Source organism: Chaetodon trifascialis, chromosome 10 (assembly GCF_039877785.1).
Source record: "Chaetodon trifascialis isolate fChaTrf1 chromosome 10, fChaTrf1.hap1, whole genome shotgun sequence".
Taxonomy (NCBI): Eukaryota; Metazoa; Chordata; class Actinopteri; order Chaetodontiformes; family Chaetodontidae; genus Chaetodon; species Chaetodon trifascialis.
The window spans coordinates 20,960,007-20,978,349 of NC_092065.1; the positions used below are offsets into that span (position 1 = coordinate 20,960,007).

Consider the following 18,343-nt stretch of genomic DNA (forward strand, 5'->3'; position numbering starts at 1 on the left):
CCCCGCCTCTCGCCCGTTGACAGCCGAGATAGGCTCCGGCCCCCCCGCAACCCCAAAAGGGATAAGATGGATGGATGGATGGAAAAAACCCTGTATGGCTGAGGGGAAATGGAGGTTAATCTTACTTTGACAGACCTTGGGGGAGAGATACGCTGATCAATCTTATCTGCAAACTGTTGAATTCGGTAATCACTGGAATATATGCAACCCTCAATCATATGCTGGCTGCCTAAACTGGCACTCAGTCATCAAAACTCACATTTCACAAACCCCTTGGCAGAGCCTGGGATAGACAATAATTAAATGAACATCAGTCCACACTGAATGGACACACTTGCTGAATTTATATAAATCCAAATACTAGAAGTGCTCGTGCAGGGGGAGGCCTCATGTTACTGTGTACAATCAAATCACTGTCTGTTCTCAGAGCCCAGCGAATACCACCAACACAAGATACATAACATTGGTTTCCAAATTTCTGTACAGAAACAATTAACGCCCCTGGAATTAGGAGAGAAGAAAGAAGCATGTTCATTAAAGAGGGGAGGTGGTAAAGAGGTGAAGTATATAGAGTAATAACAAAGTTTGGGTATCGCTTCACACAAACAAGCAGCTACAGCTGGGCTTGGCATCAGGGTGGAGGGGGGAGTAGAAAAAAACATTAGGAGAAAAAGCTTGAGTTCATTCATTTATTGTGTCTATAATAGAGACTGAAAGCAGATGGAAATGGTGCCAGCCCGACTGGATCGCCGGTCAGGCTGGCACCATTTCCATCTGCTTCATTTTCCAAAGAAATTGTAAACGGTGGCAGACAAAATTGCACTTTGAAAGAGGCTTATAGGGAACCAATCAAAATGGCAATGATGTCATTATTCTATAGCCATTATGTTGTGCAATCAACATTTACTTCATAATGAAAAGCTAAAGCAAAAAAACTTGTCTACTGCCAGTTTAAGACTGAAAGTCAGGACATCTTGGTCTGTGCTGCACCAGTTTTGACCATTCCTTTGAAAGGCAGGCCTCCCAACTTTGTGAGAGTGGAATACAGCATCCATTGATATTGTGGACAAGCCAGGTGGAAAGCCAAAACCAGAGTGGAGGCAGCAGATAAATGCCCATGGTTTGGGAATGATGCATGTGAATGTAATTTGTGCGTGTCCACAAAGTTTGGCCATGTAGTGTTTTTTAAATCCTGTCATTTCCTGTGGTTGCTCCTCTGCACTCCTTTGTAAAGCAGGTGACGCTGCAGAAGGCGAGCTTTCTTTAGGCTCTGCAGGAGACTTTATATTGCAGGAAATCTTGGTGAGCACAAATTTCCATAAAATTAACAAAAAACAACAAGAAAAGAAAGGATTAAAAGAGAAAAAGACCAAAGTATTGGAGAACTCTAAATTCTGATCAGATGATGATGCAACAGGAAAAGTCAGCTATCCATCCAATAGGTTTAAATGTAGACCAACGATATGGAACAACCAATTTAGCAGCCAACTTACTAACTGACCAACATTGCCACCCATAGAGCGCTGCTGCTAATGTGGATAAATATAGAAAAAGGACTTCTAAAATCTATGGTTTGTATAGCACAAACAGGCAGAGAACGCACACTGTGCAGAATATTCAGCCTGGATTTTGCAAAATCTTTGATCTGTTTTAACTACGTGGAGAAATATAACTAAACACTGATTCATTACATTTGTTTTTCAGCTTTTATGCTCCCAGATGATGTGAGACGTCTGGAGGGCTCATACTAGAAAATAAAAACGGGTGAGATAATCAACTCACAGATATGATACACACATTCTTTATTAGGATTTGGGAATTGTCTTGCTTTCTTCATGAGTGATTACATACTGTATATGCCTCGCACACATTCAGGTAGACACACATATCTGGATTCAGAGCCACACACTCACAGAGACTGCCCGCAGTGAAGCAGCGAACATCTTCATTTCCTCGATGTGATTTCTCTGTGTTGTAATCCGGCCCGCAGGCTGCGGCTGCTGCCTTCCCCTCTCTATTCATTATTACCATCAGCCTGGATTCTCTCGTCTCTCTGTTTTCCTTTAATGAGCCACAGTTTGCTGCTGACCTGGAAGAAAGATGGGCTCATTTAAAACTGGAGTTGGGACTATTTGGAGAGCACCTTGTTGGGTTCCATGTACATATGAGATTGTTTCCAAACATAAAAAATCCAGTCATTAAATCAAGCACACCTCTGCTTAGCCAATTAACTTTCCGATGTCTGGTTCACAATGCTAAATATGTTTTTTACTCAAATGTACTGTTACTGTTTGCCATCTGTCCATTATAAAACGTCATTAGAGAATTGCTGCGCTCAGTGTGACCAACGAAGCCTGTCAGATGATCCTCAGTCAGAGTGCATCAATGTTTTTTCCACTGTCTGATGAAATCAAATCAAATACAACCTCATGTTGACAACTACTCAGATGAGTGTTTTGTGCATAGTGTTGAAGCAGCATAGTGGTAATGAAAAAGGAAACTGTGATTTCACCACATTTTCAAACAATTGCTTTTAAATTATTGATTTAATCACAGATTATTTTTGAGAAATCGAGTGATAAGCGTTTAGAATGTCAGCAAAAGTTGGCATCAAACAGTAGCTGCTGTTACGTACTAGCTGCTCACCACTTCTCATTTGTAACGGCGCCAACTCAGCCTTTCCTCACCATGGACGAGGGCAAGCTACCAGCCATGGTGTGCACACACGGTGACAAAATCGCTGGGGCCATTCTGTATTAGCTGAACGTCTAGTGCTGCAGCATGCCCAGGACCTGCTAGCATCCCTGACAACTTTTAAGCATTGTCCACGTCCCTCTGTCAAGACTGAAGACACCATAGGAGTTGGCAGACAGCACCCAGGAAGGAACCATGCCTGAGGGAGGGTGAACAGCTTTACGCTGTCGCCCTGTTAACCGTCCCTGACAAGCGCGAGGCCATCCTGATAGCAGGGCACCATGACGTTGAGGGGGATGACTGAGTGGCTGAAAACCATGGCATTGAGTGGCCTCACTCAGACGGACAACAACATATCGTGGTTACAGTCCTCACTGAGACAATTCAATCTCACCCACCCCACGATCGACTATACGTGGCGACTGACGCAAAGGGGCAATGTCAAACCTGAAGAGAGCTCTGTGGAGCACAGACCTGTGTCCTTCCCCGAAGTACAATCTGAAGTACAAATGTTTTCAGACATGTATCCAGGCCCTGAGACGAGGGTGCAGCAACATTCGTTCACGAAAAAAAAAAAAGAACAAAACAATGAAAACAAGAGGAACCGTGCTGCTGTACATAAAGCCACAAGGGGGCGTGAAGTCTCCACTTATGGGTCAGCAGTCCAGTTTGTCTGCTGTAATGGGCAGAATGAGCGCTGTAGTTGCGCAGCTCATTATGCCCGTTCAGCCCAGTGGTGTGATGGGACGGCCTCTGGCTCCGCTAGAGGACAGACTCCAGTTTGAATCAACATCACCTTGTTTTAACAGGACATTGTAGTCGTGGACTCCTGGACAAACGGCTGCAACACAAGGGAGCTAGAGCAGAGCCAAAGCTGTGTCTATTTAAGGTACTGTGTAGTTAGAAGAAGGGTGGAGGTTTATGGCTGATATCAGATCTGCATACATGAGACAGTACAAGTTCAGAATGTATCTCAAGCTGCTGGGGATGATGGCATCAGGGCTGAGAGGACCGTAGGAATCATACAACATGTCTGCCAGACAAGACTGCTGTAATGTAAAATAGCCTCCAGCCTGTCTCCTTTCTCCTCTCGTGTCTGAAGGCTACGTTTGTGTAGAAGATCCATAAAGCTCTGGGATGTGTGCACTTTCTTAGCTCAAATTGGAATATTTTCAACATGCTTGGACATGAATTTGCAATGTTGTCCTCCACAGACATTAAATTGAATTTGCATTCTGTCTTAACACCTGGTAAGACTTCATTACACACTAGTCATGATGTGATGCTGTACTTACTCACTGATGTGCTTTGAGCTACATGTTACTCTCAGCAACATGCTCACAATGACAATGCTAACATGCGAATGCTTAGCAGGTGTAATGTTTGCCATCATTCAGCACTGAGGCTGAAAGTCATTATTTTTGCAGGTAATTGGCCATAAAACAAAGTATTAGGAAAATTCACCAAAGTTATTACACTGTGATATTCGCTGTCATTGTCATTGAATACATTATCCACAAAATTTCATGGCGGTCAATACTTCACCAAAATAGTGGACTGATCGATGCCCCGCGTGATGAGCAACAATGCTAGTATGGCTGAAAATACACATGTCACATAAATTGTGGGGCTCTTTTTACAACTGTCTGACATTTTACAGATCAAATAATTTACTGCTTCATTAAAAAGATATTTGTTAGATTAGATGGCAGTGGAAATAATCGTTACTTGCAGTGCTAATTTTTGGAATAAATTGCTGAATTAGTGTAAGTTATGATCTAGAAATTTGGTTAAGAGTGAGACAAAACGATTCAAAGTAATGTCACTGTGACATTAATGGAGTTTTGCATGGCTCAGTGAGCTTTGATCAGCACTTTGGGGCTTTATGAATACAACCCCTGATGTCTCTGTTAATGTACTCTTCTTGTGTCAACGCATAATGAGCGTGAATGCATTTTCACTTTTGCCTTCATCTAGCCTCAGTTGGCCCTCATTTGTTATAATTACACCATGTACAATCAATAAACTACAGTAATGATCGTGCTCTTTCACTTTCAGAGTTATCTCGCATCAATTACCTTCATTATGAATTACTGCCACGCAATTGTTATTCACCGCAAAGAAAAAGCATTAAATCATATTTCCGTTAACTTGAACAGCTGTAATGCATTAGGAGGGAGTAATTTGAGGTAAATGTTGAATCTATTTATCCCCTGGTTGCTCCGCTAATCAGCATTCAACCCTGTGCAGCTACCATAACTAAACTCTGATATACTGTATTATTGAAGAACAGAGGAGCAGTGAGAGACCCATAAAATCTGCAGGCGACGGTAGCGGACAGATTTCTCATAATGGTAATTATAGATTTGGCAGAAGTGAAATATGTTCCATAGTACGTGATGCAATTATTAACGCCAGCCCTCTAACAGACAAGTTGCACCCGTGCCTCGCCTGCGACTGCCGTATTAAGTTTTAATCTGTTTTCATACAGCAGTGGTGCATCTAATGCCTGCACACGTCCTGATCTTTGTGCACCATCCAAAGTATAATAAAAATAAGTGGGACATAAAATATAGACAGTCTAGGCCTTTGCTCGCAGACGGGGGTGAGTACTTAACGCAATTATTTAACTCTCGATCTATGCCCGATAATGTGAGGAAAAACTCCCAATCGAGCTGCTGTGAATTCATTTAACTCTGTATTTTGATATTATTTCATTGCAGTGTTGTCGGAGTTTAAACACATTCTACACAGCGAAGCTGGCTAAAAGTGGCTAATGTTAGCAAAGCTTTAGCTAATGTTGCTGCATACGGCACATTACTTGTCAGCTGACTCACCTGATAACTCTTCACTTGTACTGTGTCTGTTACCTCAGCACTTGTTGCTCTCTGTAAGTTACAGAACCTTCTTTTGACACGACACATTTTAACACATGACCCAGGGCACCGCACTTAGTAACAACCGTATTGTGAAGGTAGAAAATCTATTAAAAAGATTTAATATCATGCAGTGGGCTCCACATCTGCCCTGTACCTCTCTAAAAAGGTGGCATTGACATGTTCCACGGTGTTGTCTGCTGGGTGCACCTTGAGAAGACTGACTGAAAAGATTTTTCAAAAATGCTTAATTCTATTTAATTTAATATCAATGATTAGATCATATAAGTTTTAGAATGCGCTTGAGGTGGATTCATGGCCCATTTCGAATTAACCCTGGCAGGATTTTTACTTATTTAGTTTTTTCAGTTAATAGGTTCCACTGTGCAACAGTCTACAAAGGCTAAGCTACCGCATAGTACAGTGTGTGAGGTGTGTGTGGCTGAGTGACTGCTGCTGTGGTTGAGCGAGCCGCAGATTATGGTGAATGTGAGTGGAGCAGAGAAAAGGTTAGCAGTGGGGTTGTCAGTAAATGTACAGTGTAGGTCACAGTGCGTAAAAGGCTGCAGCTTCTTGGTTGTGACACACCGAAGATGATGCCACATTCTTTTTTTGTTAGCGGCGACAATCAGCTTATCCTGCCTACATCGAGAGGTCACTCTGTGCAGTGGAAAACCAAGTAGAGAAAAGTACGTGTTGCTAAAAAGGAGCCAGGTAGAGCTGTACCATGCAGTGGAAACACAGTATGGCTTCAAAAACACATATTCAAAGCGGTTAAGTCCGCTCTAGGGGCTCTAGTTTCGTGACAGTGTACGACCCTGGTGATATGTGCTGGAGGAGAGATCAGCACATGCAAAGCTGTCAGTAAGCGATACTGAAAAGGTAGAAACAATTAAAAATAATGAGGTGGTTAATTCAATCAGTTTTCTTCCTATGTCCATACGGAATAACAACTGACCTAAACATGGAAAGGTGTTATTGATTGTGCCTATTATATTTCTGTGTCATGAAAGCAGCAGGGGTAACAGCAATCTACATGAAAAATGTGAGCAGCACACTGTCAGCAAATACTGAAAAAATGGACCACTAATTCAGCAACTTGATTTTTGCAAGCCCTGTATAATATTCCTACAATATCCCTCCAGGGACTAACACACAATTGGAAAGGTTTAATGACTTAAAGGAATTGTTTGACGTGTTGGAAAACACTAATTTTCAATGCAGTTGGGTCCCGTTTATTCATTCAGTCATTCATTCATCTTCTATACCGACTATCCCTTCTCGGGGTTGCGGGAGACTGGAGCCTATCCCAGCTGTCGGGCAAGAGGCGGGGTACACCCTGAACCGGTCACCAGTCGATTGCAGGGCAAAATACAAGACAGACAACCATTCGCACTCACACTCACACCTAAGGACAATTTTAGAGTCACCAATTAACCTAATGAGCATGTTTTTGGTCTGTGGGAGGAAGCTGGAGTGCCCGGAGAGAACCCACGCATGCACAGGAAGAACATGCAAACTTCACACAGAAAGGCCCTGCCCAACCCGGGAATCGAACCGGCGACCTTCTTGCTGTGAGGCATGCGCACTACTTTATCCACTTAACAGTTAAAATACAAGTACAATTATTTAAGCCATAATGGAAATATGTGAAATGGAACATCCTAATAAACTATCTGAACCCTGAGAATAGACATTAAGTAGACCGAGGTCTTTAAAATATCTGTTTACTATCAGGTATGAACCTAAGCTAAATTAGAACCTCAGCAACTTAATGGTCCCAAGACATGTATTCCATCAGTCTAAGCATGGGTTAAATAGCTAAGATGCAACAAATTTACAACAAAGATGCAACAACAAGTTTTTTTTCTTTCCCTTATGTATGTGAGGGACATTATACAGTACACAAGCACTGTGAAAGATATGACATTCAGCAAGCTGCAGAAGACTCTGGCTGTGAAAAAGTGGGTTAGCTGGAGCATTTACCTTGAACCATGATATGGCCTTATGACTTCCTACAGTAAAATCTGCAGTTTCTCAAGGTAACTACGAAATGTATTGCGCCATACAACATTACAGTAATTTATATGAGGCTCAAGGTTATATATATATTAGATTTAAGGAAAGAAAAAGCCTCAATGTGAAAAAATAAGCCAACATCTTTCGATATGTTGAACAACCAATCGACGATTTGCAATGACATCTCAGTAGGAAACCTCCCCCACGATTTGCGTAACATTCTCGAAGTCTAGATTGAAAGTCAACAAAGGAAAGGGAAGAGGAGTTATCCTTCTGGAAATGAAAAACGAGAGAAAATAAAGAGGATGAGGAAAAAAAAAATAAAGCAAGACAGTGAGAAGTGGAGCAGATAATGACGATGACGTATAACAGTAAATGACTGAATGCCTTTGTTTAGTTTAGCCTTCACTAATGAGGGAGACGCATGAATAACTTCCGCTAGCAACTCAGCTAACTGAAGTGTGACGTGCAGAGTTGTCAGAGTGATAAGCTAAATACCGTAAGCAGTCCATAGATGAAGTGTCACCAGAGGAGGACAGTAGTCCTCTCTCAGTACTCTCCTCTCTCTGTCATGCCTGTTTCCTGTTTGCTAGCTCAGTTTTTTCCGCCTCTGAAGGCAGCGCAGTGTTCACATGAACTTGTGACGTTCGGACACGAGGCCATGGCATTTGCAGAACCGATGCTTACAATGTTGACGAGCAGTGGCCTTACGATGTGGGTTGTTTCCATTTGTGTCAGACTATTTATAAGATAATGGTGATCAACGTTGGTTCATCACCATTATACCACCACTGTTTCTCCTCGCTTCCTGTTCTCATAGTAAGCTAAGCTAAGCAAAGCATTTCCCAGCTCTACCTTCATGTTTAATGCATGAACACGAGTGCGATATCAATCTTCTCATCTGCTGTAACTGTTGCAAGAAAGTGAATGAAGTCTTCTCAGACTGCCTGTCCTATGCAAAACCTCCCCACATAACAGGGGAGACTAATATTCCCATCACACCCCCCTTTGGCTGGCCACACATATCCAGCAGTGTAAATTACCACATATAGGAGGTACTATTAAGAGTGTGGTTAACACACGTTGCCACAGCACCACCTGCCATTTAACACAGTTTACGCTCTGTGAAACTTGAAGCAGAAGGACAATAACTTGTTCTTCGCTCAGCACAGCTCAACACATGTGGTTTGTGCATGAAACAGTCAAGCTGGTCCCCAAACTACAAAGAGCAGATTATGCCTCTTTTACAGTAGTTGTATTATGAATGAACAGTATTCCATTCTGTTTATTTTATGCCTGTTAGTACAGTATACTTTGTTTCCCTCAAAAGGTATCCTCTATGGACTGAACACCTCAACAGATCAAAGTGAGTGAGAGTGAAAAATGATGTAGAAAACCAGTCAATGGGCAAATATATATATATTGATAATACTATAAAATTCTCCTAGAAAGCCTATGGCCCAGGGGTGAATGCTTTCAAGGAGAAGTATTGCTGCCAAGAGAGATATCAAAATGGGATCCACCTTTGAATCACACCTCAAAACTGATTGCTCCCTTTGGATGGATGGAGGCATGAATGAGTGTCAGCACTGCGTCTGTGGCTTAGCTTTAAGGAAAAGTGGGCGTGCTGTCCACGTATCATGAAAGTGAAATTACAGCAAGTTTTATGATTCTTACAGCTGCTGCTGTGGTCATCCACCAGGATGATCTCTTTGAGCAGGTGTGACGGAGTCCTCTGGATGGCTGTGTGGACGGAGCGCAGCAGCACTGACAAGGCCTCGTTGACAAAGATGAAGATGACGCTCAGCTGGGGAAGGTCTGATGAGTATGACATGTTTCTGCACCTGAAACAGAGAGCCAGAGGCTTTCTTACTGGAGCGCCATCAAGACTTGAACATCTATCAAAGGTGGAATCCACAAAGATTAATCAATCACACATCAATCGACCGACTCACCCATCCGGTCGTAAATCTGGGATTGGCCTGGTGAGAGAGATGCGATCACTAAGGTAGCCGTTGTAGCCATAGTACCGGAACTTCTTGAGGGCAACCCGCCGACTCTCGGGGCCAAGGTCGTGACCCCAGTGGTCAAACAGGGAGGAGGCGGAGTCTGCGGCTGTGTCTGACGAGGACGCAGCGTCTTCACCATCCTTCTGTGGGGCCTCTGTGGACAGAGAGGGAGAGACGCTGATGCGCTTTGGACAAGCTGGATTTTGAGGGAACATATTTCAGTATTTTCTCTGACAGTTTTCTCCTCCACCCATCACTAACCGCCGTGCAACCAGATGCTGTGACAGCCAAGCTACCTGACGCTACGCTGTGGAAAACCTGAATGACAAATGAACTCCCTTCAGTTCTATTCACAGAGCCTGGCAGAAAAAATGACTGAGCGCTAAGGATGCTGTGTGGTAATCAAACAAATCCTGTGTGCTGAGGACTGAAATAATTTCAGCAGCACGGGGGAAAGGGATGGAACAAAAATGTGATGCGCAGTAACAAGGATTTTCATTGTCATTACAAGTAACTCATTCTGGCAGCCACGCCAATCAGTTTCTGCAGAGGTGGACACAAATCCACGATCGTGCCCAAGGAAACATTTTTTTTTAAATCAGCACTGTATCTGTATGTGCTATGTGTGCAGCACCAGCATGATGGAAAACAGAGTGTAAGAAAATATGCTTGAGGACTGTAGGGGAAAAAGAAACATTTGCAAACAACAGAAAGCGTACTTTGTGGTTTGAAGTATTCATTTTTTAGATGAATTATAGCATGCAAGCAGACCAATAGGCTGCACTCATTCGAGCTTGTCATGATTTGAACTAGGGAAGCAGAACGATGCTTTGCAGCTTCCCTGTCACCTCTGGAGCAAAGCAGCAGCAGAATCTGAACGCGGAGGTCTGTTGTTTCATTGGATCAACTGGGAGAATGCAACATTCATGAGACTGAAGCGCGCTAAAAAAAATGTTGAAAGGTTGGAAAACCAAAGGTGCTCAAGCCACGGAAATAAACATTTACAGCTACAGTGTGAGATTCCAGATCAACTGAGGGGATTTCTCCATTCACCTTCACAACTTGCTTGTGAATGTTCTGCCTGAAAAATGAAACAGCCCCAATTAACAATACTTGTCTTCACTGTCGATGAATGCTCTGAATGCTTAAAGAACAGCAGTTTGAATTACTGCCACTTTCTGTGTCATATAAACTAGAATGACAGTGCAGCTGCTGTACATATTTTTCTATCTATCAAGAGTATCAAGAAGTTTTTGGACGTACAGTATTTGCGGAAACAGTGTCTAAGGTCAAAATTCATACACATGCAAAATAAAGGAAAATATCTCATTATGCACGCGCAGATTGTTTTTCTGTGGTAATTGACACACCGTTGATGTAGATTTTACTCCCACCCATTGGTTTGGCATACTTGTTTCAACAGTTGGAGTCATTTTTGCATTCTTATGTGGGAGTGAGAGCTTACGTGGACAGCATTTGTTTCTTTTTTTTTTTAGCCTGGTACAAAAACCAGTTTGGTCTTTATAGCTAATTTCTGCATTCATGACAACTACACAGGGGTGAAATTTTATATAACTCACTTTAATTACATTAAGGATTAAAGTTACGCTGAATTGTGGAAATGGACTCTGAGTGACAGCTAGTTGCTCAATTTCAGCGTCATTTGGCCCACTTCAGCTCCACCCATGCTCTACCTCTTTGCCCATTTTTGTATTATCTGGGCGGCACATTGGTGCAGCAGGTAGTGCGCGTGCCTCACAGCAAGAAGGTTGCCGGTTCGATCCCCGGGCAGGGCCTTTCTGTGTGGAATTTGCATGTTCTTCCTGTGCATGCGTGGGTTCTCTCCAGGTACTCCAGCTTCCTCCCACAGACCAAAAACATGCTCATTAGGTTAATTGGTGACTGATTGAATTACCCCTAGGTGTGAGTGTGAGTGTGAATGGTTGTCTTGTGTGTTGCCCTGCGATCGACTGGTGACCGGTCCAGGGTGTACCCCGCCTTTTGCCCGTTGACAGCTGGGATAGGCTCCAGCCCCCCCACAACCCTGAAAGGGATAAGTGGTATAGAAAATGGATGGATGGATGGATGTATTAGCTGGAGTTTGGTGAAGTCAGGCACTGCCAAGATGTCACTGAGCTTCACAATGGCTCTTCAGAAACCTATGGGTGACGTCACAGAGACTACGTTCATGTTGAGCTGAACATAACTGACTGACTAACTATACAGTATTCATATGTTGATATAGTGTTTTCCAGTATTTTACAAATTAAAACCAAATCATTCAGATAATCATTTAGAATAAAAGCCACAACTTCAAAAACAACACATATGTAGGGGGAACTATCACTGCAGAAAAAATCTTCTATCTTCTTTTTCATCTTTACAGTTTGGACCAAATTAACACACAAGTCAAGACAAACACCAGGGATGTACTGCACATCCTGTATATACTGATTTCTAAGCAAAACTGAACTTTGCTTTCAGTTTTATCTAAATATTCTGGTTCAAGTCTGTCAAACACCACTTTGTTTTTATCTTCTGCCCTCTAAACAGGCCTGCTCGAGGCACTTCATCCTTCTCTTCCTCCTGAGCTGAATGGGGCTTTTTTCATTAATTTGAAGAGCAGTACTTCACTCTTTGGCAATAACATGTCCTCTCGTGGGTGAAATGCCTCAGAGCCTCATAATAAGCACCCTAAAAGCACTGCAAATGATTTTCTGCTACACTTTTCTTGGCCACCCATGCATTATGACGCACCTTAAGTTTTGAGGAGTTTTAAGTCAACTCATTTGGGCAACTTTTTTAAATTGATATCTGACAGAATGAGGAATGTTGGTTGAAAAAAGTCATTTATATTCACTGATTTTAGTTAATGCATTGTGCTTTTTAGTTCTGGAGGACAACTCTCAGGAGAGAAAAGGACAGATGCATCAGAGCAACTACACCTGTGAAGGTTTCCTGATGTTCGAGTAGAGAACAGATGAACAGAGGGAGTGTGTTGTGTCTTGCCCTGCACTCTGTATGACATATTTCATTATTAATTTAGTAGGACCCAGCTACCCTTTCCTGCATGGCTGGAGGCAATAGCTTACCTTTGGAGGAAAAGTCAGTGAAAATCAAGTAGAACAAAAGTGAAATTGTGACTGTGTGTGTGTAGTACAGTATCTACAGTAATGTATGTACATGAGTGCATGTGTACGTGCAGCAGGGACAGAGTGCACGTGCACATGTACATGTACATGTGAGAGTGTCTTAATTTGCAGTCCCTGCGTGTGTCCTCTACTGTCAGGAAATGTAATTGCAACTGACGGGCAAATAACTAAGCACGATAGCAACATTACAGTTGTGAGTGTGTACGCGTGTGTACGTGTGTCCCCATGTATTAGTCATGTTGTGGGGACATAAATCTGTTTACACAATCACTTTGTGGGGACTCGCCGTTCTTGTGGGGACAGAATGCAGCTTCCCATAATGTAAATCATTACATTTTAGGGTGAAGACTTGGGTTAAGGTCAGGGTAAGGAAATGAATCTGAATCTGTACGTAAGTCTGTGTAATGTTCCCAAATGTGATGGAAACCGTGTGTGTGTGTGTGTGTGTGTGTGTATTTTGTCCTAACTGAAAGGTCAGTTAGTCTAGTGCAACAATTTGCAAAATATGGTTATTTACATTCTTTGTGACATTCGAGGAAAAAATCTTGAAAAAGAAAGTTTTTCTTTGTGTACAGATTAAAGCCATGAGCAGTAGCATATTTTTTGTACTTCGGACAGGGACAGACCAGCTGTTTCCCTTGTTTCCATTCTTTATGCTTAGCCAGGCTAAGAACATCCTGACTCCAGCGCCATTTTGCCAGACTGGTATCCTCACATTTGAAAAAAATCAAATCAAGTGTATTTCTCAAAGTCCTAAATTGCTCCTACATTTTATTCTAAGGATGGGACACCAGGAAAGCTCAGAGTTCATCCTTTAAGGAGCGTGAATGTTAGGTTTATGCCTGAGTACTACATTTTGATATTTGTTGCTTCGAAGTGGACATTTTGGCCTGATGGTGGCGCTGGAGGGAATGTCAGGGGGTCACTGGAGCATCATTACAGCTCAGCCTCAGAGTTCCTGTCGGTCTAAATGCTGGACAGAGTCACCAAATGACCTTGTCATGATCTGGTCTGTTTAGCTTTGTTATTTCCTGTTTTATTTTGAAGGTTTTCATCATGGGTCACATTTTGCTTTACTTCTTGTATTTTCGCACCTGTGTGATAGTCTCATTGTTTTTACCTGCATCTCATTCGTTCTCCCTCCCCAGTGTATTTATGCCTCTGTGTTTCCCTTTGTCTTTCTTATTTTGTTTGCCTTCTGGACTTTTACTTTGGTTTTGACCTCGCCCTCCTCTAAGTCTTTGTTGGGTTTGCTTTCTTGTCACTAAAATTGTTGAACTGCACCAGTTCCTCCTTCTGGTCTGCATTTGTTTTCAATTCCTGTTTTTCTGTGAAACAATTACAGCAGATCTATTTTCTACCTCTGGATGGGAAGATACAGAATAGAAAAAATATCTACTGTAGTGTGTGACTTTTTGCCACAGCTCCTCATCAATCAGCTTTTCATGACTTACAGTATTTTATCTTCTCCAGCACACAAACCACTCGCAATTGCTCACAATTTATATGTCCTCTCTACCCATGCTGGCAGACCTGCTGGTTGTGCACACACACAGGACCTTGAAGGTCAGAGGTCAACCCCTACAAGTGCTGCTCACTGTTCAGTCCGGCAGCATCCAGGACTGCATTGTGATAGTAAACAGTGGAAATTTGTCCTGTGACACTCTGGTTGGGGATAGGAACTTGGCTGGCTGTCAATGTCTGCTCAGCTATGATTACACACAAAACACACACACACACACAAACATGCACATGCAGAACACACGATGGACATGTACAGACAAAAATGGTTCAGAGAGAGTGTGAGGTGGACAATTATGAAAATATTCTCCAATTTTTCCTCACAAAAACAATGAAATGTATTTTTGCTGAATCAAAATTCTGCTTTAAAAACATTAATACATACAGTAAAAAAAAAAAAAATCACTATCTTACACCCATAAAATGACAGAGAACACAAAAGATGGAAAAAAAAAAGGAAAACAGTAATTACAAGAGCGAGGAAGATGGAAGATGGAAGAGAGTGAGAGAATGAGAGCCAGAGGATTCAGGGAAGTGACAAAATGAAAGTGCCGACAAGATGTGGAGCGAGTTATGAGAGAGTGATGAGAAGGAGGACAGGCAGAGAGACTGATGAGGAGAACAAGAGAATAAAGGGCTTGTGACAGAAGGTATTCATCCCTGGGCATCTGTAAACTAGGCGACCCTGAGCTCCGTCACATCAGCTTGCAGAGACACACTCTGTTATTGGCTCAGACACCGAGACAGCTCCCTGTCCACACACACACACACACACACACACACACACACACACACACACGCACACACACACACACACACACACACACACACACACGAGGCATCAGACTCGAACTCCCCACAACCTAATGGATTAGGAACGGGCAGCTCTGCTGGGTGACAATGTGTCTCACCTTGTCCTCCAGTCACTTTATGCAGAATTGGCGTTCTGTTGGCTCAGCACACATGATGCTGCATGCCGCACGCTGCAGACCAGAGCTCAGACCCCAGCACACGCTGTCTTGGGGCTGCAGTCAAGACCAGAGCTATTCCACACCAGCAACAATGGGTTTAGGAAGGATTAACAGAAATGCAGGACCTCTGTGCTAGACCATAGGGGCTTTCACAAATTCATATATGAAAGGTTGAAGACAATGACACAATATATATGCAGACAACTTTTTTCATTGTGTGTCCTATGGAGAAAAGAAACAAATGCAGAGCTGCGGCTGTAAATGCATTTTAAATCCAATTCTATCTGCCTTAGTGGCAGAAGTAGAAATTTACAAACTGGAAATGTAGAAGTCTATCATAAAAACTACTTAAAGCTGAAATATGTGATGCCTTTGAATTAGTATACAATATAACCATCTGTATTTTGGAGACAGTCTCATGTTTTGCTAAGAAATGTTGATTTGGTTCATTAAACTGCAGCCGTTAGACAGCAACGGAATATGATTATCTTGCATTGTTTTATGTTTTACAGTTTGTTCTATTTTATTTTCTTGTCTTGTTTTTGTTGTCCATTATGTCCAGAATTTCTTAGGCCAGACATGGAATGCCAGCATGCAGTCATGTTAGTAAAGACTAGTAGACTGTGAACACACCAGGGACGACAATGGAAATAAGGATAAATGATGCATGAGCAGCATAAAGCCATGCACACAGTATGCCATTTCCTACATATAAAGTGGTGTTTATGAAAACAGAACTTGTTCTGCGTTTAGCGTTTCATCATTTCCACCTCATACTGCTGCTTTGAAATTATCATTGATTACCATTCTGACGTTGACTGATGTCTAACGACTGAGATAAAATTTCTCCTTGAAACTCCATTTACATGCAAATAATTTGCAACATACATGCATGTAATTGAGTAGAGACCTAAAAACATTTCACCTCTCACCCAAGGGCTTCTTCAGTTTTGACTGGTGGGGAGTCCCACGTATTTAACCTCTGTGGAGTCGTTATCAAGGTAATTGATTCCACCTGGTTCGTTTGTGCTCCTGGCTGTTGTGGTGGAAGTCATTAGAGTCATTGGAGTCACCCGTGACAAGGTGTAAACAACAGTCAGAGTTGTTACATGAGGCCAAATGTGAATGGTTGTTAAATCTCCTGGGAAAGGATAAAGGGCAACATTGTTGGTGGGGGTTAATTGGTGTCATAGACCTCCTCTGCTGAGGGATGTTTTCTCTGTTTTCATGTAAATGGCCTCGTTCACTCTCTGTCCAAAACATGTACATTGTCCTGGAATGAGTGAGACTTTTCTTTAAGGTGGAGGTGAACTGCTGAGTCTTGACCTGAGGACTTTGCCCTCCTGTATTGAGCCATGCGTTGGGTAATGGTTGTCTAGTTTCCCCTGATATACAAGTCTGTCCTATGCATTGGACTGCATATACTAGATTGCTTTTCTTTGGGGTGTGCAGTCTTTCAGGTGGAACAGGGATGTGGTGTTTGTCCTCCACCTGAGTTTCTCAGATACTTCAGATATGTATGAAATGACGGCGTTACATTTGTTCTTCATCACCCACAGTGTTGGTGTTCTTCCTGAATGTTGTGGCTGTTTTTAAAAAAGTCCAGTTAGGGTATCCATAATTTTCAAATGTATCTCTCAGATATCTGTGCTCCTTCTCCTGGGCCTGGACTGGTCTACTATCAGCTCAGTGTTACAGGGTTCTGATAACTCCTGCCTTATGCTCCAACGGGCGGTTTCAATGATCCTAATCATTGAAACCACGACCTCCCAGGTGTTTAATCTCCCCACCAGCCAGTGAGAAATGACGAAGCCCCTGGGATGAAAGGCGAAACATTTTCAAGGTCCAGTCGTCCTTGATTCAACCGTCCTTGGATAACCTCGTCCTGGACGACTAAGAATCTTCACAGATAACCACTTATATAAGAATGTGCACACACACCTTTTCGTAAAATGATCAGCAGCGGAAAAAGAGGCAGTGGACTCACAGGACGTAGTTTTGAGTCGAGCATCGAGACACTGTATTACTCAAACAACAACAACAACAATAATGTTGGCAGCAGACTGTGTGTTGTGTTGAAGTTCATTATTTCAAAGTTTGTTTGGGGTGAGAAAAAAAATTGTGGAACTTGGCGAGCAGCCAACATGCATATCGCTGGCTGTTGTCCTGAGATCTCTCCCTCTATTTGGGTTACTTGCTTCACTAAAACTGACATTGGTAATGGAGCAGAAGAGGCATTACAAGATACAGTATCAGTACTATGAAGTACTGAAGCGAGATAAAATGGTAAGGTGATAATATCTATAAGAAAAATCTTTCTGAGTTCGTTTCATTATTTATTATTGTTATTAATCATAGGTGCTTTATTTCAATGAGCTGATGGCTCTCTCCCCCATGACTTTATGGATATGATTAGGCACTTCAAACACTTGGTTAAGGTTGGGGAAAAGGATTCTGGACAATACAGAGACTCAAGTGCATAAACCCTCTGGACTTGAGGTAAAGTTCAAAGATACAAGGTCTTTACTGGTAAACCAGGCAGTCAAAAGCAGGAGATCAGTCTGACACAAGCAAACAAAGCCAGGCAGGGAGTCGGCAAAACTCTAAAAACCAAATAACAAAGCTATGTCAAAAACATGGAGACAAAAATGAGGAGAAATGCTGGACAGCGATGAACACACGGGGACGAACAAAGGCAATCTGGCAGGGGAACAGGGAAATCAGAGGAGAATATTTACAGGGTTGACTAGTGGCAAAATCGGGGGAAGGTGAGTCATGAGAGATGGGTTGCAGTTGAATGGTCAAAAAAAAAAATTACATCCAGTGTTTTTGCTGAACATTTTTCCTCGACGTTGATGCAAAGTGTCATGAGATCAAGGAGACACGTGAAGGAGAATTCATAAGGACTTAGATACTTTTCTCCGTGCTTTCTTACCATGTTGTATCATGCAGGTTATAAGAACATGAACAACCATGTCAAAATGACTGATTACCAAGGATGGATATGAAATGAAAGAGAATATGGGCACCACCTAAAACCTGGCATTCATAAAAACTATCAATTGATAAGGGAGAGTAAGACAGAGAGAGCTACAGCTCAT

General features: G+C 42.3%; 1 protein-coding gene across 2 annotated transcripts in view; it reads right to left on the reverse strand.

Annotated features, from left to right (window-relative positions):
* galnt18a (UDP-N-acetyl-alpha-D-galactosamine:polypeptide N-acetylgalactosaminyltransferase 18a) overlaps window positions 1–18,343 on the reverse strand; it is a 154,465-nt gene that overhangs the window by 64,345 nt on the left and 71,777 nt on the right. For both annotated transcript variants that reach the window (XM_070972741.1, XM_070972740.1), the window contains exons 2-3: window positions 9,545–9,752; window positions 9,267–9,433 (exon numbers count right to left, since the gene is read on the reverse strand). In XM_070972741.1, coding sequence (XP_070828842.1) covers window positions 9,267–9,433; window positions 9,545–9,752 — 375 coding nt within the window. The remainder of the gene's footprint in view (window positions 1–9,266; window positions 9,434–9,544; window positions 9,753–18,343) is intronic.